The 21,690-nt window shown below is 35.5% G+C and overlaps 2 protein-coding genes across 5 annotated transcripts in view; one reads left to right on the top strand and one right to left on the bottom strand.

The window, feature by feature from the left end:
• Nucleotides 1–1,899: 1,899 nt before the first annotated feature.
• LOC123545794 (uncharacterized) lies at nt 1,900–18,278 on the top strand. Its single transcript, XM_045332099.2, has 5 exons — nt 1,900–2,207; nt 5,484–5,556; nt 7,057–7,181; nt 9,452–9,568; nt 11,975–18,278. The coding sequence occupies exons 1-5, from the start codon at nt 2,028–2,030 to the stop codon at nt 12,059–12,061; spliced, it is 582 nt and encodes a 193-aa protein (XP_045188034.2). The 5' UTR covers nt 1,900–2,027; the 3' UTR covers nt 12,062–18,278.
• Nucleotides 18,279–20,803: 2,525 nt separating this feature from the next.
• The window catches only part of LOC123544999 (serrate RNA effector molecule homolog), a 30,701-nt gene continuing 29,814 nt past the window's right edge, over nt 20,804–21,690 (bottom strand). For all 4 annotated transcript variants that reach the window (XM_053539577.1, XM_053539570.1, XM_053539572.1 and 1 more), the window contains one exon: nt 20,804–21,370. In XM_053539577.1, the coding sequence (XP_053395552.1) occupies nt 21,298–21,370 (73 nt within the window). In that variant the 3' untranslated portion in view covers nt 20,804–21,297. The remainder of the gene's footprint in view (nt 21,371–21,690) is intronic.

Here is a 21,690-nt window from a genome sequence, read left to right as displayed (position 1 = left end):
TCTTTTTTTTCTTTTTTTTTTTTTAAATATTTTGTCGGAAAATAGCTCATGAGCTATATATAATCTTGTATTGTATATTTGCACCGATTAAGAAAAGGAAATGCTTTCCAAAGCCAGCTCCATTTATGAACAAATATTTAAAGCAAGTTATATACAAGAAAATGATGTTATATAATAAATTTTAACAACACCGCACATCAAAAAAATGGGAAAAGTTTCGAAAACAGAGAAATCAGGTTACAGATATAAAGAGGAAGTCAATGAATAGATATTTTATCGAAAGATGTGTAGGTGGCTCAAAATCTAAAACTTTCTGGCCGACTATTAAACCCTTTTTGACAAATAAGGGTTCTTTTTTCCAAAAAGATGTCATCTTATGTGAGAATGAAGTACTTCTGAATGATCAACAGGAAATTTGTAATACTTTTAATGACTTTTTTGTAAACGTAGCCAAAAACATTGGCACAGACACTATCCCTGTAAATGGAGATCACCCAAGTATAACTAAAAATGTAGAAAACAAGTCTAACTTTTCAGAACTAGTCTTCCAGCCTGTAAATGAAACTTTTATATGTAAGCAAATTGACAAATTATGTGCAAAAAAAGCAACTGGCTATGATGGAATATCACCAAAACTTGTTAAGCTAGCAAAACCATCTATTGTAAAACCAGTTACTGATTTGATTAACCAATCCTTCACTACATGCCAGTTCCCAGACAATCTTAAAATAGCAGAAGTTGCACCAATTCACAAGAAAAACAGCACTTTAGAAAAAGGCAACTATCGCCCAGTAAGTATCCTTCCAGTTATGTAAAAACTTTTTGAAAGGGCAATCAACACTCAGCTATCAGAATTTTTTAACCACCATTTTGATTCCTATTTATCTGCTTTTAGACCAAACTATGGATGCCAGAGTGCACTTTTAAAAGTAATAGAAGATTGGAAAATGGCGTTAGATCAAAACATGTTGCTGCCATTCTTATGGACTAATCTAAAGCCTTCGACTGTTTGCCTCATGAATTGCTACTACTTAAATTGAAATATTATGGTCTGTCTGATTCTGCTCTGGATTTGATAAAATGTTATTTAAGTAACAGAAAACAATGTGTAAAATTAGGATCTTTTTCTAGTAGTTTCCTTGATATTATTAAAGGTGTTCCCCAGGGTTCTATTCTAGGCCCTGTTCTTTTTACTATTTTTATTAATGATATTTTTCATTTTGTGGAGGAAAGTAGTCTATGTAACTATGCTGATGATAACACTCTTTCAAAATCAGATCATGATATAAAAAATGTTGTAAAATCTCTTGAAAATGATAGCATCTCTCTAATTAAATGGTTCTCAGACAATCAAATGAAGGCAAATCCAGAGAAGTTCCAGGCAATAGCCATTGGGAAAAGGACTAAAAATATCGTGTACTTTAGGTATGAAGGTATTAAATGCCTCCGCTACTATTTTCTATATAAAATTAACAACGTATAACATATTTTTATCAAGATTTCTAGCCTTTCACTTCTTGCGAGACTACCCTTGTCTTGAAGGTCTGTCTTTAGGCAATCAAAATATACCCAAAAAATATGGCGTTGACCATAATGCAGTGAAACCATGGTCACGTGACTGAGACACGTGATGAAAACGCTAATATTGCGTAGGTAGACATCAGGAAATACCTACTTTCACTTTCATTTTACAAGGCAGCTTCCAATCAACTTTTGAAGCATATAACGTAGCTTAAAATCATCTGCGGACATTCCTTTTTACAATCAAGCATCAATAAAACTTATATCTGGCATGAAAATGGCCTTTACTAGGCGGGAAAATTGTACTATATATTGATATGGACTACATTTAATGGTATTCAGCCTAAATATTATTTCGTGGTGTTCAACCTATAATTCCATTCATTCGCCTGCTTCACCTCGATTGTAATAAACCTGATTGGTATCCAGTCTGAAACCGGAAATAGCATGGATGACTTGAAAGTTTGTTTACGTTTGTTTAGATTGTAAAATAATTGACTTTCGCTATGTCTGTTATAAGCAAAGGCCACTATGATCTAATCGTAGATGATTACAGAGACCAAGGGGCCAAAATTACAATGAAGAAAAAGAAAAGCTTTGTGCACATTGTTCCCGTTTTAGTTTTTATAATCTCTGGTTTTGCAGCTTTTGAAATTGAAGACCATAATACATTTTCTGGACAGGAGGTTAGTCTAAACAATTAGAAAAAAGTTGTAATTTGACTTGCAACATTCATTCTTAGATGGTTTGATATGATTGCCAGTTTAACAAAAAAAAAAGTCAAGCTCTGTATATTCTGCGATATTTTAACAATGGTTGACACGCGGACTGTTAAGAGAGCATTATGACGTCAAATTGCCATATGATGTCCGGTTATTTACTACTCAAATAAATGAAGCCCAGCATAATTTTTACCAAAAAATTAAATGACCGTGTAAGAATGAACAGTCAAGGCCTTCTTGTTGTGTCATCTAATTTACCACGGTTCATTGTTCAGATGCTTAGATATTAAACCACTCGAGCAAACGCCAGCGTGGTTCAGTTGCTGTGCCTCTGAACTCTGAACCATGATAAATTAGATGACAAACCACTCGAAGGTCTTGATTATGTGTTAAATATGTAGAGGATATTTTGTTTGTGTCAGTGAAATATCAATTTTATTTCACAAGTGAACATTAAAAACTGATATTTTCACGAGTGGCATAGCCACGAGTGAAGATGACTTTTTTTTTGGTGCTCACGAGTTATATAAAATTGATATTTCACTGACACAAACAAATTTTCTTTTTATTTCATGTGTAAAACTACTTTTGTTGCGTAATTTATAAAATGTCGAAAATCCCGGGAAAGGTCAGCAGAAAGCATAACACAAATGACGTCATCGTCGTTATGGTCCCCGGTATTCATAACGCTCGGTATACAACAGGGTTCGAATTTAAGCTCGCATACTCGCGAAATGCGAGTGCAAATTTCAAACTGTGAGGTGAGATTTCAGACACCAGCATTTTTTTACGAGTGAAAATTTTTGGCTGAATAATGTGCATTTCTAACTGTCGTCTCGATCTTACACTGTTTTTTCTTTAACAACTCGCTGTCATTGCAGCGCATTGTCATTTGCAGAACGAATTTCGGAGCACTCTTTCATCTTTCGTCGTAAACGGAAGTTCACACTCGATACATGTCCCGTGCGCATGTCTTTTCAACTGCTGACAAGTACCTGCGCTAATTTTGATGACGATTACCGCATCAGGTGGGTTTTTTGGTAATCTATAATAAGTTACTATTTACATAGCGCAGATATGATTGGCTTGACTCGTCCCATGGATGTTTGTGTTAATGTTGTAATAAAGTGACAAGTCGCGGAAAATGCAAGTTGTTTTTTCATTTAGCAAGTTAAAAAAAATACCACTTGCGAAAAAATGCAAGTAGAAAATCTGGCTAAATTCGAACCCTGTACAATTTGACTTCAGTCCTACGGAGGACCGGAACTAGTTTGGCAAAAACAGTGAAAAATAAAATGATAATCTACTTTTCAAAACTGTGGATTATCACTTTTATTTCACTGAGAAAACTCTATAATTCACTAGAAAACATAAAATAAACTGATATTTTACATCTTTACTATCGAAGCTTTTATTGACATCTAAACGGATACTATCAAAAAAGTGCACCATATATTTGACTTATCAAACATTATAAAGGCTGTTAACTTTGTACCTAGATGATAAGAAATACCTTTGCCAGTATTCTGCGAAGTTAAAATGGTTTACAATCCATAAGGCAAGCTTTTCTAGAGAACTCTTCACATAAGAATCCACATAAACATCACTGTTAACACTTGCATTCAAATTGGCTAGTTCATTCAAATGATTCTTTGTTACATTGTTTATTGTGTCTGCATTTTCATGGGCCACCCTGTTAAATCCTAAGCTGAAGACATCTCCTGGAGACACCATTACTGTGGTCTAGGATCTTCTGTTTTCTTTGTGTAGTTCCATCCCAGTTAAGTCCCCAGTTTTCGGCTTCAGACAGCTGTTCAGAAATGAATGTTTTGGCCAGATAGTGACCTTCATCAACAATGGTTTGTACTGTCGTGCTTGAAGGCAAGTCTGTTTTATGTAGCTCCTTACCAAAGAGATGTTTAGAAACTGTCTTGATAACACTCTGGACTTTCCAACCGCAGCCTCAAGTCCACTAAGTTCAATTATGCATATAACATAATTATTTGAATGGATGAATATTCACAAATTAATTGGCAAAAATTTCACCATAAGTAAAAGATGTGTCAGGTGCAAGAGTCATAGCTCAAACATCAAGGTCATAGAGATCAAAGATTTTCTGTCATTTTTTTTGGTCCAATCTGTAATATTCATAGAAGGATATTTAGAATAACTTTGTATAAACAGTCAGCATAACAAGACAGTGTGTCATGTACAAGACCCTGGTCATATTCAAAAGTAAAATTTGTAACAAGGCAACATGTCCCTTACCAGACTTAGACCCCATGCTCAAAGGTCATGGTCACAATAACAGTCCAGTTTAAATGTTCTGTCGTCAAGGTGCGATATTTACTCAGAAGACACGCAGTTCTGTGCCCTAACATCATTTAGCAGTGGTTTCTTTGTCTGTGGACATATTTCTAGTTTGTTTTTGAACTGGTTTTATTATTCCTGCTGGTATAACAACAGGATTTTTTGTTGTGGTGGACGGATAGCTTAGTGGTTTGCACACTGGCCTTCCAATCCTGAGGTCGGGGGTTCGATCCCCGGCAGCTACTCGGGAATTTTCAGAAACGCTTTTCAGTGTTTCCCACCCAACAAGGTCAGGAACCCAGGCAATCCTAAATTGAATCCTTGCGTGTATCAGTGCTATACACTGTGCACGTTAAAGAACCAGGCTGTCTATTCGCAACGAGCTAGGCTAAGTTAGCCGGACAAGCCTGTATCTGATTTCTGATCTCTCTGTCGTGGGAGCTTTGTCTCACTCTGTCCCTCTGGTCAGATCGCTCTGTGTCTGTACCAGTAGAGGATGAATTATGCGCCCTGTGTGGCTGCATTTGAACTATGTAAAGCGCCTTTGAACGTAAAATTGATCATGAAAAGGGCTCTATATAAATCTGGTATACTAATAATAATAAAAACCGAAGCTTTCAAATCCAAATTCCAATGAAGGTTTTTTTTATTCCTTGCCTTTCTGTGCCTTGCAAGTACATTGTCAAGTTGAGAACCAGCTAAACCCAAAGAGAGTCTTTCTGTATGAATGTTGTTTCCTTTTTGCATACATCATTCAGTCTCAGTTTTGTTGAACATTAGCATTTATAACAAACAGGCTGCTGACAGAAAGCTAGTCTTCTGGAAGAATTACAACAAAAAATCTACGTGCCAGTTTACTTAAGTATAAGTGCTGTAAGAATGTGTAATATATTTATTGTTCCTGTATTTCCTAAACATTTTCTGTTTCAGTTATATTTTGGCATTGCCTTGGCTGTTGCAGTTCTGCTGTTCATCTTTTACCATGTCATAAGTATACATTCAGGTATGTACTTAGTCATTGTCATTCAATTAAAGGCATAAAAACCAAAATTTTATACTGGAAGATGTGAATGGTTAGTTCATGTAAATTAACAAGGTTATGTGTCTAAACAGTGCTATGCATTAGGTTTGAAAAACAAATGTATAAAAAACTAAATGCAGCTAAAACCTATAAATGTACACTACCACCAAAATGTGGAAGTTTTTTTTAACACACTCAGCTGGTACTGCATGAAATTTAATTATGAACGTAGGTCTACACGTACAGTTAGTTTATATATTCAGTAAAGTTAAGAATATTTAATGAGGATTTTCTACATTTGAAGTAAATATCTCTTAAAGATAAAAATATTTCAGTGAATGATGAGCGCTGGATATCTGTAACTCTTACCTAAGTCTCTAAAATGGAGTATTCTATCTTTCAATTTGGACATTACCATGCATTTATAGTTTATAGGGGTATTCACTAAAGATTCACTGACTGAAGAGCGAACAGTGCAGATCATGATCAGGCTGCATGGATGTGCAGGCTGTTCTTGATCTGCACTGGTCACAAAGGCAGATACACATGCCACTAGTATGCAAAGAGTTAAATTAATGGGTACTTATTATCTTAAGCCAGTTTCACAAAAACGCTTAATGTTTATCTTTGCATCATTGTCTGCAAAGTTTTGATGTGTATTCACTTTTTCTCTGTTGTTACTAGATCAATTTGTTTCAAAGTTATTATATTTGTTCCTTTTTATCACCTACATAAAATGACTTAAGGGTCATAACTCCTGCACAAATATTTCATGAATTATGCCCCATTTTAACTTAAATTTTTAGGTTTAAGTTTTGATACACACTTCCACTGTATCTCATTATACAAAATGGATTTGATTCAGCTGTAAACTAATTGTTCGATATCATCATGCACATCGTATGATAAATTTTATCATAAAAGGTCAATGACTCTGGCTTCAGTATATCAGGAATTTTACCCAATTTTTACTCAGAAGTTCAGGTTAAAGTGTTGATGCACTTTCGTTCTGTCTCAGTTAAAATGTAGTTGTCATATATGATCACCAACATGAACATCACATGACACAAGGTCCATAATTCTGGCTCAGATTTTTCATGAATTATATCCACTAGCTTTTACCTAGAATTTTTAAGTTATAGTTTTGGCATACTTTCTCTATGTCTTGTGTAGATAGTACATGTACTTGAAACAATTGTTTCACATCATCACACATATCATATGTCACAAGGTATATTGCTCTTGCAGAAGTATTCCATGCATTTTGTCCCTTAATACTTGACTCAAACAGTTGTCAGAAGTTATCATCCACATCAGTGGTATTATCCATTCTAGTGATAACTGTCGTTTGCTCAGATATAAGCCTTATTTCACTGTCAAGAAACAAAATAATTGAGTGTGCTGCCTCCGTGGACAGCTCTTGTTTCTCCCATTCTACATGATGTTACTTCAAATGCCATTCCATTATTTTATGTATTTCAGAATCTCTGCTAATACTAGCTTCAATAGGTATAACTGTTCAGCAGTCCAGTCTGCTTGGGACAAGTTCAAGATGTTATGGTTTACAAGAAATCCAAGATGTTGTGATTATAGAAGCAGTAACTATGGTATGAAAGAGTTAACATATTTGGTTTTAGTTGCTTTTTAATTAGAGTGTCATCATGTCTCCCACCACACAGTGGTGTGGGAGACATATTGATTTACTCCTGTCTATGTCAGTGTGTGTCTGTCTGTCACAAAGCTTGTCCGCACTCTAAGTCGAACATTTCTCATCCGATCTTCACCAAACTTGAACAAAATGTGTTTGCCAATAACTCCTCAGCCAAGTTTGATAACTAGCCAAATCGGCTCAGGCCTTCGGAATTAGGGCCCTTGAAACTTGTTTTTGATAATCAAAACACTCAAAGTCTGATAAGGCAGTTGAGGTCTTGATGCATGATTGACTCATATACTAATATTCAGATGATTAGGCAGTTGTGGGAGACATGCCCTCATTCTAGTTCTAAATTAGCGGGTTACTGCTATACAAAAAATGTATGTGTGCTTTTTCTAAATCAGAAGTGCATTGTTTTTAAAGATTTCATTGTAAAAAAACATTGGAACATTTTGATGGGGAGCTTTGTCAGTTAACAATCAGTTACAAAATAAGGTTTGTGGTAATTATGTCTCCCACCACACAGTGGTGTGGTAGACATATTGATTTACTCCAGTCTGTGTGTGTGTCTGTCTACATGTGTCTGTCACAAAGCTTGTCCGCACTCTAAGTCGAACATTTCTCATCCTGTTTTCACCAAACTTGAACAAAATGTGTTTGACCATAAAACCTTGGCCAAGTTCGATAACTAGCCAAATCGGTTCAGGCATCTTGGAGTTATGGCCCTTGAATTACCAAAAATCGGTCTTTTTACTCTTGTCCGCACTCTAATTCAAATATTTCTCATCCAATCTTCACAAAACTTAAACAAAATGTGTTTGACCATTAGACCTTGGCCAAGTTCGATAAATAGCCAAATCGGTCCAGGCATTTTGGAGTTACGGCCCTTGAATTATCAAAAAATTGGCCTTTTTACTCTTGTCCGCACTCTTAATCAAACATTTCTCATCCGATCTTCACCAAACTTGAACAAAATGTGTTTGACCATGAGACCTCGGCCAAGTTCGATAAGTAGCCAAATCGGTCCAGGCATTTTGGAGTTACGGCCCTTGAATTATCGGAAAATCAGCCTTTTTACTCTTGTCCGCCCAGGCACTTTTGATTTATCGCCCTTGAATTACTGATTGGGTCCACTCATCCAGACCATCTAATTGGATCCACTCATCTAAAACATCTAGAGAAACTAACATTTTTCATGGGGGCAGTTGTGGGAGACATGCACTTTTCTCAAAAGCATCTCTAGTTTTATTTTAATGACTTACTGTAAAATCATTGATATTGGTGAGGAACTTATCTTTATGGATTTTATGGTTATACCAACCTGCCAAAAAATTCCAATAACAGATAAGTTTCCGTTCTGTTTCGTCTTCATGAAATCATATTTGCACATTTAACAAGAGATAAATATATGTCTGTCGAGTGTCTTCAGGCCACGATAAGTGAATATAATGGCCAGATGACCATTGTGAAACTAGCTGTTTTATTCTGGCCAGAAGACTCGTCTTAGCCATTTATTGACCTTTTCATTCCCCCCTTTAAACAGAATTATGGTGTATCGTTTTGTTCATTCTTGGTCTGTCCATAGGTATAGGTACTCTATTTGGTTTCCGATAGATATTTAAAGAATGCTTAGGCCTACAATGGTAAGTCTGTAGGATGATTGTCTGTGGTCATTAAATGTCCCATAATGTTTTATAGGTCAGTAGGTCAAAGTTTTGGTATCAGGAGATCAAGGTCAATAACCTTGAGAATGAAAACCATTTCTGCTTAATAACTAAAGAATGCATTGGCGTTCATTTATCAGACTTCATAAATTAATTACCTGTGATTTTTGGGTATCAGTAGCTCAGAGGTCAAGAGCACAGTGACCTTGAAAATGGGTTCTCATCAATACCTGGAGAATGCCTGGGCCGTTTGCCTTAATACTGGATGATTGCTATGTCAGAAGATGATACCATTTGTTTTCAAGGTCGTTAGGCTAAATGTCGTAGTTGCCTCCAACAGGGGGAGCAAATGTATTTTACAAAGAGCTCCTTGCTATGATGACATTGATGTCAGAATGCACAGACATTACTCTTGGATTGGAAGTTTGCCAGTATCCAGTGGTATTTGTGTATTATTAACTTACTGTAATAGATTTATTACCATTTAAAGTTTCCAGTAAGGTATATAGTATATACATTATATTAATAGGTTTAACTAATAAATATATACTTTTTTCAGAGCAAGATTATTTTCCAGCTTGTATTATTACCAAAACAGAAAGATCACACATGTTTAATACCAGAGTCAGCACCATCAGATAGTTCATCAAAACAAAGGTTATATCCACTCTTCAAAGTAAGAATTATAATCTCATTGATTTCATTGATTAACTTCTTTACAGATTTTGAATACAATGTATTTTATCACAGACTTTGTGACCGCTCAGTGTCCGTCGTCCGCCATATGTCCGTCAACATTTTCTAAAAAAATCTTTTTCTTGAAAACCATTGGGCAGAATTACACCAAACTTCACAGGAGTGATCCTTGGGTGGCCTCCTTTCAAAATTATTCAATGAATTGAATTCCATGCAGAACTCGGGTTGCCACAGCAACTGAAAGGAAAACTTTAAAAACCTTCTTGTCCAAAACCACAAGGTGTAGAGCCTTGATATTTGGCATGTGACATCATCTGATGGTCCTCTATGAAAATTGTTCAAATTGTGCCCCTTTGGTGAAAAGAGGCCTCGCTCCATGGGTCACAAGTTTTACATAGACTTATATAGGAAAAACTTTAAAAATCTTCTTGCCCAAAACTGCAAGGAATAAAGCCTCAATACTTAGCATGTGGCATCATCTAATAGTCCTCTATGAAGATTGTTCAGATTATGCCCCTGGGGTGAAAAAAGGCCTCGCCTCTGGGGTCACAAATTTTACATAGACTTATATAGGAAAAAACTTTAAAAAATCTTCTTGTCTGAAACCACAAAACCTAGGCTTTTGATATTTGGTATGTTGCATTGCCTAGTGGTCCTCTACCAAAATTGTTCAAAATATTTCACATGGGGTGAAAAGAGGCCCTGTCCTGGGGGGCCCAAGTTTTACATAGACTTTCATGGGAAAAAAACTAAAAATCTTCTTGTCTGAAAGTTTAAGGCCTAGGCTTTTGATATTTGGTATGTAGCATTACCTAGTGGATCACTAACAAGATTGTTCAAATTATGCCCCTGGGGTAAAAAGAGGTCCCACCCTGGAGGTCACTTGTTTTATGAGTTATATAGGAATAAATATTTCAAAAATTATCAGATCATATTTCCTAGACTGTTTAATTATAATTACCTGATGACCCAAAGCGATTAGGGGTCACTTGACTGTGACCTTGACCTTCTGACCTACTTTTGGGGTTTTTTTTAAGATACAGTCTTGAAATTTTGATGACATGATTGTACAGTTTTGCGCATTGATCTTAAAACTGACTTTCAGTGACCATGAATGTGTCCTACTGACCTACTTTCTAATATTGAGTCGGCTAAACGATGAAATCGTTTTGACGAGTCCTTGCTATCCAGCGATTCTCTAAGTCTAAATGGACCAAATAACACAGTGAAGGGATGTAGTTCCATTAGATTTCTCAAACTTCAAACAGTTCACTGCATGAATGAAGTTAAGTTGTGTCAATTCCTTTGCTATGACCAATATACGATGTAATCTGTCATATTTATGACTTGTAATTGTGCAATACTCGAATGTAACTCATTAAGCATAAATGTGCATTTTAAGAATTGCGCAGGCTTACAAAGCTTGGGTAACATCCAGCGAAAGACAAAAAATAGTTCCACAGGGCTCCAGATAAGATGCGTATTAGCGTAAATTACGTATAGAAATAATGCAAATACGCATGTCTAATAATTTCTAAGCGTATAAAAACGTATATAAAATTACAGAAACGCACACAATGCTTTTTTAAAAATAAAATCTGGATCGTCTGGATGCGTTAGGTAACATAGCCGATCAGCCTTAATTCTCCCACATAGAACGTAAACACGCATCGTATGATTTCTATAAACTTTGCGTGGGTTGAATATTGCAGTCAGTAAACGGATAAATTATCGGATGAAGAAGCTCTTACTGATTTTAATTCTTACTTTTCGAGAAATAAACAAATCGGCGAAACATTAAATTGTATTTTCTTGTAGTTTTTGAAATCGAAAGTAGATCGTCTATGTTTGGCTGCTTTCAGGAAACGAAACAACTTTTTTATGAAAAGATTTAAATAAGAGGTAATTTAACCGTAAACTTCAATGTCAGATACTGCCAATTGCTGCTAAATGTCTTCGTATCATCACAATTTGTAAAATATATTGTTAAAACTGGAGAAAAGTGTAATCGTATCCGGATATAATATTTTGGGTAAATATCGAGCTGTGTTATGAAATTTTAAGAAAAAAACTAAAAACAAACTGAAACTGGTAGACTATACTGTCAGTACATCAATCATTAGCCGACTCAGGCCATTCAGGCCTTTGATTTTAGCATCAGTTTGCCATTTTAAACACATGGCTCATATTACTCAGGTGAGCAATGCAGTATCATCATGACCCTCTTGTTTCAAGAATTTTCTTTGAATTATTTCACAGCCTAAACTGTAGCAAGTTTATGAAGCTCATAGTTCTGGAATTATTTAATTATGAAAAAATATGAACACTACTCCAAAGAAAAAGGCTGTCATGCCTACTAAGCAGCATTATAATTCTTACTTTTCAGTGTTTTAGACCAAAGTTAAAGGATTTACAGATGATATACAGACATATCCAGGAAAAATTAATCCTTCCAAGCCAAGTAAATAGATGATACAGTGTTTTTACCCCACTGTTTGATCCACCTTTTCAGTTACGTAACGTAAAAGAAAATAAGATTTTTTAATTTTTTATTTTTTTTTCAAAAGACCTTGATTACCAGTAATTATGATTTTATCATCAAAGTTATTTTGAATATTTTACATTATAAACAGCCAGTTTGGACACCATTTTGCAGTTATTGTTGGTTGATTGTAATAAAACATTCAGGTAATCTTTCTAACAAAAAACAACACCGTATTTTTAGCTCACCTGTCACATAGTGACAAGGTGAGCTTTTGTGATCACGCAGCGTCCGTCGTCCGTCCGTCCGTGCGTGCGTCCGCGCGTCTGTAAACTTTTGCTTGTGACCACTCTAGAGGTCATATTTTTTGTGGGATCTTTATGAAAGTTGGTCAGAATGTTCATCTTGATGATATCTAGGTCAAGTTCGAAACTGGGTCACGTGCCTTCAAAAACTAGGTCAGTAGGTCTAAAAATAGAAAAACCTTGTGACCTCTCTAGAGGCCATATATTTCACAAGATCTTCATGAAAATTGGTCAGAATGTTCACCTTGATGATATCTAGGTCAGGTTCGAAACTGGGTCACGTGCCGTCAAAAACTAGGTCAGTAGGTCTAAAAATAGAAAAACCTTGTGACCTCTCTAGAGGCCATATATTTCACAAGATCTTCATGAAAATTGGTCAGAACGTTCACCTTGATGATATCTAGGTCAAGTTCGAAACTGGGTCACGTGCCGTCAAAAACTAGGTCAGTAGGTCAAATAATAGAAAAACCTTGTGACCTCTCTAAAGGCCATATTTTTCATGGGATCTGTATGAAAGTTGGTCTGAATGTTCATCTTGATGATATCTAGGTCAAGTTTGAAACTGGGTCAAGTGCGGTCAAAAACTAGGTCAGTACATCTAAAAATAGAAAAACCTTGTGACCTCTCTAGAGGCCATATATTTCATGAGATCTTCATGAAAATTGGTCAGAATGTTCACCTTGATGATATCTAGGTCAAGTTCGAAAGTGGGTCACGTGCCGTCAAAAACTAGGTCAGTAGGTCAAATAATAGAAAAACCTTGTGACCTCTCTAGAGGCCATTTTTTTCATTGGATCTGTATGAAAGTTGGTCTGAATGTTCATCTTGATGATATCTAGGTCAAGTTCGAAAGTGGGTCACGTGCGGTCAAAAACTAGGTCAGTAGGTCAAATAATAGAAAAACCTTGTGACCTCTCTAAAGGCCATATTTTTCATGGGATCTGTATGAAAGTTGGTCTGAATGTTCATCTTGATGATATCTAGGTCAGGTTCGAAACAGGGTCATGTACGATCAAAAACTAGGTCAGTAGGTCTAAAAATAGAAAAACCTTGTGACCTCTCTAGAGGCAATACTTGTGAATGGATCTCCATAAAAATTGGTCAGAATTTTCATCTTGATGATATCTAGGTCAAGTTCAAAAGTGGGTCACGTGCCTTCAAAAAGTAGGTCAGTAGGTCAAATAATGAAAAAACGTTGTGACCTCTCTAGAGGCCATATTTTTCATGGGATCTGTATGAAAGTTGGTCTGAATGTTCAAGTTGATGATATATAGGTCAAGTTTGAAACTGGGTCAACTGCGATCAAAAACTAGGTCAGTAGGTCTTGAAATAGAAAAACCTTGTTACCTCTCTAGAGGCCATACCCTTGAATGGATCTTCATGAAAATTGGTCAGAATGTTCACCTTGATGATATCTAGGTCAATTTTGAAACAGGGTTACGTGCCATAAAAAACTAGGTCAGTAGGTCAAATAATAAAAAAAACCTTGTGACCTCTCTAGAGGCCATACTTTTCATGGGATCTGTATGAAAGTTGGTCTGAATGTTCATCTTGATGATATCTAGATCAAGTTTGAAACTGGGTAAACTGCGGTCAAAAACTAGGTCAGTAGGTCTAAAATTATTAAAATCTTTTGACCTCTCTAGAGGATATATTTTTTAAATGGATCTTCATGAAAATTGATCTGAATGTTCACCTTGATGATATCTAGGTCAGTTCCGAAACTGGGTCACGTGCGGTCAAAAACTAGGCCAGTAGATATAAAAATAGAAAAACCTTGTGACCTCTCTAGAGGCCATATTTTTCATGAGATCTTCATGAAAATTAGTGAGAATGTTCACCTTGATGATATCTGGGTAAAATTCAAAACAGGGTCACGTACCTTCGAAAACTAGGTCAATAGGTCAAATAATAGAAAAACCTTGTGACCTCTCTAGAGACCAGATTTTTCAATGGATCTTCATGAAAATTGGTCAGAATTTTTATCTTGATAATATCTTGGTCAGGTTCAAAACTGGGTCACATGAGCTCAAAAACTAGCTCACTATGTCAAATAATAGAAAAAATGACGTCATACTCAAAACTGGGTCATGTGGGAAGAGGTGAGCGATTCAGGACCATCATGGTCCTCTTGTTTAAAGTTGTGGTTGTGCCCAGTTTTTGCTAAAGGAAAAATACTTTTTGGGTCCTAAAAATTGACTATGAAAGACGAAAATGAAATTTTCGTAAGATATTTCTACCACCCTCACAGACTGTTAGAATGAGGATTCTCTCTGGATCTTGTAGAATAAGCTGCAATATGTGAAGGACTTTATTATAGGTTAGGTGGATCAGATTCAAAAATCAAAATGTTAATTTGTACTCCTAGGATATTTTTGTGATGACATGATATTTTTTTTTTCATTTTTCTGTTGTTACATTACATGTGTAATTTTTTTTTAAAGCTGCTTGACATAAAATGTATTCCTGAGATTTAGATGTAAAACTTGTGTTGGATTTTTGGGCAGTGTTCACTATTTCAGCAACAGCTCACACAACACACTGTTTGCTTTGTAATTTACAGGTTAGTATTACAAACTTAGTTTTAACAGATTTTGAGAGGATATCATTTTGCCAAAGAAGGTATAACAAGTAGCTTTAAATTTAAAGGCATTCTGAAAGAAACTTCATCTTTTTGCAGCTTTTTGTACATTTTATGTATTTTTTATGAATTTTGTTGTCATGATTTTTTCATTGTTAAAAATCTAAATATTTAAAATTTTATTTGCACAGACTCCACAGGAATATTTTTATCTCCACAGGAATATTTTTTGTTGGTATCTGTTTTTTTTAAAAAAAAAATTCATTATATCTTATTATTACAGGACTCCTTAAATAAATTGTTGGTCCATAATAGTAAATGCTATGGAATGATCTATAGTTAAAGTTTGATGAGGTAAAGTCAAAAGGTGATTTTTTTATTTATCAGTCGCTTCGTAAGTTACAAAAGATGGGTTGCATAGAAGGCATTATAGCAACCAGATATATATATATAGAAGGCATTACAAAAAACTGATATATACATAGAAGGCACCATAGAAACCTGATATGTACACAGAAGACATTGTAAAGAAGACGTGATAAAAACCTGATATGAACCAAGGAGGCATTATAAGAACCCGAGATATGTTTATAGAAAGCTAAGAAAAAATGCATCTTATTTCGTTTTGTCTGTTTGGGTGCTCACATGTCTGTCCATCGTCAACTTCAGTCACAAATGGCTGATCCTGCAATAACTTAAAAAACAAAAATACAAGAGATTTAGTCATGAAACCAGATTAATTGTATTGGGGGAACTTTTAAATTATGCAGGGCCTTTTAGTTTTTTTTGCAATATCAAAACAATGCAGTCAAGTTTCACATTTTTGCTATATTAGATTCAAATTTCATATTTAGATACATGAAAAATTTCTTCATACATTTTAACATAAAATTAACAAGTTTATGTGTATTAACAGAAATGTACATTAGGTTTAAATAGAAAACATTGAACACATGTATAGATAAACACAGTATAAAACTGGCTGTTTTTTTAACACTCAGTTGTAATTACATGACATTTTTATTTTGAATTTCTGTTTTTGAAGATTTAGCAAAGAAATTTGAGCCACATGTATAATTTTTCATAAAGATTTCAATACTTGTCTTGAATAATCTGGTTAGAATTACACCAAACATGGTCAGTAGCAACCTGGCATGGATGTTTATCAAGTTTCTTCAAATGGTTTTCACATTTATTTTGTAGAAACTTTTAACTGTTCAAGCAAGCCACTAAACTCAGGTGAGCGATGTTATTTTGTAAATGCTGTATTTATATTTCTTCAATGTAAATTAGAATCACACTTGCAATGGTAGACTGAGGGAAATTGCACATGCTTGCAACATTTAAATGCAAAGACATGTTATCTAAAGTTGTTTTTGGCCAAGGTTCCAAGGTCAAGGTCACACTTAAGAGGTCAAAGGTTACCAGGGTCTGTTTTGTGTCCGGTTCATAACTCTGCCATCCATGAAGGGATTTTGAAATATCTTGGCATTAATGCTTACCATAATGAGACGATGTGTCATGCACAAGACCAAGAACCCTAGTTCCAGTTCAGGTTCACACTTAGAAGTCAAAGGTTAACAGGTGTCAAGTTCATAACTCTGCCATTTATCAAGGGATTTTGAAATTACTTGGTATAAATGTTCCCCTTAACGAGACAATGCGTCATGCGCAAGATCCAGACCCCTAGCTCGAAGGTCAAGGTCACACTTAGAGGTTAAAGGTTAACATGGTCTGTTTCTTGTCCGGTTCATAACTCTGCCATCCATGAAGGAATTTTAAAATTACTCGGCATAAATGTTACCTATGATGAGATGACTTGTCATGCGCAAGACCCAGACCCCTATCTCCAACGTCAAGGTCACACTTAGAAGTCAAAGGATAACATGAACATTTTTCTTGTCTGGTCCATCACTCTGCCATTTGTCAAGGGATTTGAAAATAATTTGACACAAGTGTTAACCTCATTGAGAAGATGTGTTGCGCTTATGACCCGTTCTCTCAGGTCTAGGTCACAAAATGATTCATACCTAAACTATTCTGGCATATTTTGTGCAGACAACTGTAGCATTCTTGGGCATGTTTCAGGGGCATTTGTCACCAATAGTGACAGCTGTTGTTTTACTTAAATACTGCTTGAAATTTTAATCAAAGAAGTACCTCATGCCAGACAGTTATAGTAATTCAGGGAAACATACATCATTTGAAAAGTGATTATGCACCAACATACTGAAGACATGTAATGCATTTTGCTGTTGCTAACTTTGCCACTTACCATAACAGTGTGTCGGACATTTAGAACTTTCAAGATTTGGAGGCTGTAACATATTTCCACATTTCAGCAACATTCCATGTTTTGTTACATGCATAGTAACATTGAAAGCGTATCTCTTTGTGCCATCAATTACTATTTTGCACTTTTTTATGCGCCAGAAAGTGGGCATATTAAAATCGCACTGTCCGTCCGTGTGTGTGTCTGTGCGTCCATCCGTGTAAATTCTTGTCCGGGCTGTAACTCTGCCATCCATAAAGGGATTTTAAAATAACTTGGCATAAATGTTTACCATGAGACGACATGTCATGCACAAGACCCAGATTCCTAGCTCCAAGGTCAAGGTCACACTTAGAAGTCATAGGTTAACAGGGTCTGTTTCATGTTCGGCCCATAACTCAGCCATTGATGAAGGGATTTTGAAATTATTTGGCATAAATGTTTCCCATAATGAGATGACATGTCATGCGCAAGATCAAGACCTCTAGCTCTAAGGTCAAGGTCACACTTAGAGGTTAAAGGTTAACATGGTCTGTTTCTTGTCCGGTCCATAACTATGCCATTGATGAAGGAATTTTAAAATTACTTGGCATAAATGTTCCCTATATTGAGATGACTTGTCATGTACAAGACATAGACCCCTAGCTCCAAGGTCAAGGTCACACTTAGAAGTCGAAGGTGTTTCTTGTCTGGTCAATAACCATTTATCAAGGGATTTGAAAATAATTTGACACGAATTTAAACATATTGAAAAGGTGTGCCACACATATGACCCGGGTCTTTTGGGTCAAGGTCACAAAATGGTGGGGGTTTTTTTTGCGCAGACAACTGTAGCATTCTTGGGCATGCTTCGGGGGCACTTGTCAAAAATAGTGACAGCTCTTGTTTTCAGACTGTCTTTCAGCTGCATTTTCAATATTTTCATCTGTTTTAATCTCTGGTAATGTTTCATATTCTTTTAAATGTTAACTGCTTTTGTTCTTACTATTGTATTTTGTTTTGTATTTGTTTGTATTCTATTGTTAAAAATTAAAAGTATTATAAAATTTATGACAAGTTAATGTTTTTATACCTTCCCCCAAGCCTCCTTTGTCTATCTATTCTTAGTTATAAACCTTTTCATTTCCATATAGTAGTTGCTGTCAGTATCTGGACAAAACGTTTCTAAAAAGTGACTGCTTTTAGCTCGACTATTGCACTTGCCCTGGCATCTGCGTTGGTTAAAGTGTTTGATAAAGCCAGATATATCTGTTACTATCAAAGCTATTGATTTGAAACTTAAAACATTAATTAACTATCAAAGTCTACACCAGGAGAAATAATCCCCATAATTCTGATTGGAATTTTGACAGAGTAATGCCCCTTTTTAACTTAGAATTTTTTGGTTAATGTTTTTGATCAAGTCAAATTTCTCTGTTACTATCTAAGCTTTTGACTTGAAACTTAAAATAGTCATTTACTGTCAAAGTCTACACAAGGATAAACAATCCCCAGAACTGTGATTTGAATTTTGACAACAAACTTGGTAGAGGACCTCTCCACAATGCTACATGCCAAATATCTAAGCTTATGGCCTTAAGTTATAGACAGGAAGATTTTAAAGGTTTTATTACAGAAGTCTATGTTAAACAAGTGACCCCCACTGATGGGGTTAATTATGACCCTATGGCAATGATCTGAAAAAAAACTTGGTTAAGGACCCCTACACAACGCTACATGTCAAATATCTTGGCTCAAGGGCGTGAGATTTTAGATAAGATTTTTAAAGTATTTCCTATACAAGTCTGTAGAAATCAAGTGAACCCCATGGTGGGGCCAGTTTTAACCCTAGGCGCATGATTTGAACAAAATTGATAGAGGCAACTATACAATGCTATATGCGAAATATCTAAGCTCAGGGTATTACAGCTTATAGACATTAAGATTTGAAAAAAAAAAATCATTATATAAGTCTGTAAAACAAATGAACCCCAGGGTAGGGCAAATTTTGACCCCAGAGGCATGATTTGAACAATCTTGGTAGAAAACAACTACAGAATGCTATATGCCAAATATCTAAACTCAGGGTTTTACCATTTTAGCAAGAATATTTTAAGTTTTTCCAATATAATCTATCTGCAACAAGTGAACTCAAGGGTAGGCCCAAATTAGAACCAAGGGGCATGGTTTGAATTGTAGAGAACCCCTAGAAAATGCCTAAGCTCTTGCCCTTGCAGCTTCGGAGTAAAATATCTTTTTAAGCCTTTCCTTTTGGTTGCCAAGGCAACCTGAATTCTAAAAATTCTTTGAAAAACTTTGGTAGAGGATCATCCAGGCCAAGTTTCATCAACTTCCACCAAATGGTTTCAGAGATGTTTGGAGAAAAGTGTAGACAGACGAGTGATCACAATAGCTCAACCAAAGCATTTAGTGCCCAACTGAGCTAAAAATACAAAACACTGCTCTTTCTCATTGGTCTCTGTCAAATTTCATCCGAACTCGTGTCATGCACATCTCAAAATGTAGTTGCCCTAGAGTCATTAAACTTCATAGGATTGTTATTAAGCATGCTAAGCTGTACTACAGAGTTTTTATTTGTTTGGGACTGCACTTGCTAAGACCAGAGTTACAGCCCTCGACTTAAATAAAATAAGGACCTAAAAGTTTGTGCTATGCATATCTTGTAGTCAGGAAACCTTATACCAGTAATCAGCATGTTAATTTGTCCATCCATTGTTTGAAAGTTACATCCCAACACTATTTTTTGGTACCCCCTCCAACCCCCAATTTGAGTGTGTGTTTTGGGGGAAGGGGGGAGGAAGCACTAAGAGCTGCCCTTGTTTGTCTGTCTGTCCAAATTCGTGTCATTCTTATCTCAGAAAGTATTTAACCCAGAATCCTCACAGGATTGTTATTCAGCGCTAGTTGTGCATCTGGAGTTTTAATTGGGATATCACACAGCTAGACTAGTTATTGGCCTCAATTTAGTGAAAAATACACATGAAATGTTTAAACGTGTGCGTTACGTAGTGAAAAATATTTCATGAAACCATGTATAGTGACAGGAAGTGGTGGCACCAGTGTGGTATGAATACACATCTAGTTTACTCTCGGAGTTTCTTTTATATTGCACTCCAACCCAAAGAAACGGGAGCAAGTTGGGTACCAGTGTCCAATAAACACACATGCAGTTTTTAGTCATTTTCAAGGATAAGCATCAAGTTCTGTTGCTTGCATCTTGGTTTTCAATAGCACTACATGTCTATAATTCAAACTTCATTTAGGTATCTTCGGCATTCAAAGACCATGAAAATATGTAGCCGTATTTTAAGTCTCATGACAGCTGTTGAACACTAGGTTGATCTAGGATGAATTTGGCTTAAGTTGATTATACCAGGTCACAATTAGTCCTTGCATGCCTCATTTGATCCTGGCACACTAGCAAAACACAGCACTTGATATCGAACTACTGTTTAATTACCCTATTATACAATATGAGAAACATTCAACCTGGCCACAAAGGCACATCTGAGGAATATATAGCTAACACTGTTCGTTTGGGCACTTGCTCGGTTAAATAACGACAAACCAAGAAGCTATTGACTGAAGCTGTATTTTTCTCATGATTCTGTAGCAGAAATAGTGGAGCAGATAGTGACAATACGGCACAAACCCTGTACATCTGTACACAAAAAATTCATCTTAATTATAACGTCATTGTTACAGACTGGTTTTAGTGTTAAAAATCTGTTCAATAAAACTATATACAAAATATGACCATAAGGTTGAAAAAAAAAAAACATCAATGATATATCAGTATTTTTCTGTTTCTTAAAATATTAAACTTGAGATTTTATTATTCTTCTGAAAAAACACAAGGTCATGTTGTTTTTATCGTGTAAGTGACAAGGTATGACGAAAATAACTTTTATGATGAAGAATATATACCAGCAATGAATGATGACCCCTTGAAAAAATATGATCCCCATATTTAAAAAAAAACAACACAATAAGATCAATATGTACAAAATGTCTGACGGCAGTGGAAAATGCACATGATGTCCCTGATGTGTCTCTAGGTTAACAATGTTCACAGAAAGTCGACATCTTCCGGTGCATCAAGATCTCTGTACTCTATAATTCTCCTCGGATCTGAACCACGGCTGAAATACACACCAATAACCAGTAATACAACTTGTAAGTTACTTCTTTCCAGGTTAAAAACAAATAAATCAAGCCGTAATATAATTAACAAAATAATAAACCTTTCTTATTTAACCTTTAAAACTGAGGCTTCCTATTAATGATCAACATCAAAATTACAGATAGCAACTGTTGTTAGATATCCAAAATAATAAACCAGTATTGTTCAAATAGATATTTTAATGTGTATAAAACAAAATACAGCTAAATTCACTATATCATATATCAAACAAAACTTTTTGAGTTTTCTACATATCTTGACTGAAAGAGCACTATTAAA

The sequence above is a fragment of the Mercenaria mercenaria genome, chromosome 1 (assembly GCF_021730395.1).
Source record: "Mercenaria mercenaria strain notata chromosome 1, MADL_Memer_1, whole genome shotgun sequence".
Taxonomy (NCBI): Eukaryota; Metazoa; Mollusca; class Bivalvia; order Venerida; family Veneridae; genus Mercenaria; species Mercenaria mercenaria.
The sequence above is the reverse complement of the archived record's forward strand: the minus strand, read 5'-3'. Positions and strand labels throughout refer to the sequence as shown.

Bases quoted from the DNA above. Each gene is read 5' to 3' on its own strand.
- LOC123545794 (XM_045332099.2), top strand. From the start codon at position 2,028: ATGTCTGTTATAAGCAAAGGCCACTATGATCTAATCGTAGATGATTAC. The intron at 2,208-5,483 runs GTTAGTCTAAAC...TTTCTGTTTCAG, and splicing joins ATACATTTTCTGGACAGGAG to TTATATTTTGGCATTGCCTT. The intron at 5,557-7,056 runs GTATGTACTTAG...TATGTATTTCAG, and splicing joins TGTCATAAGTATACATTCAG to AATCTCTGCTAATACTAGCT.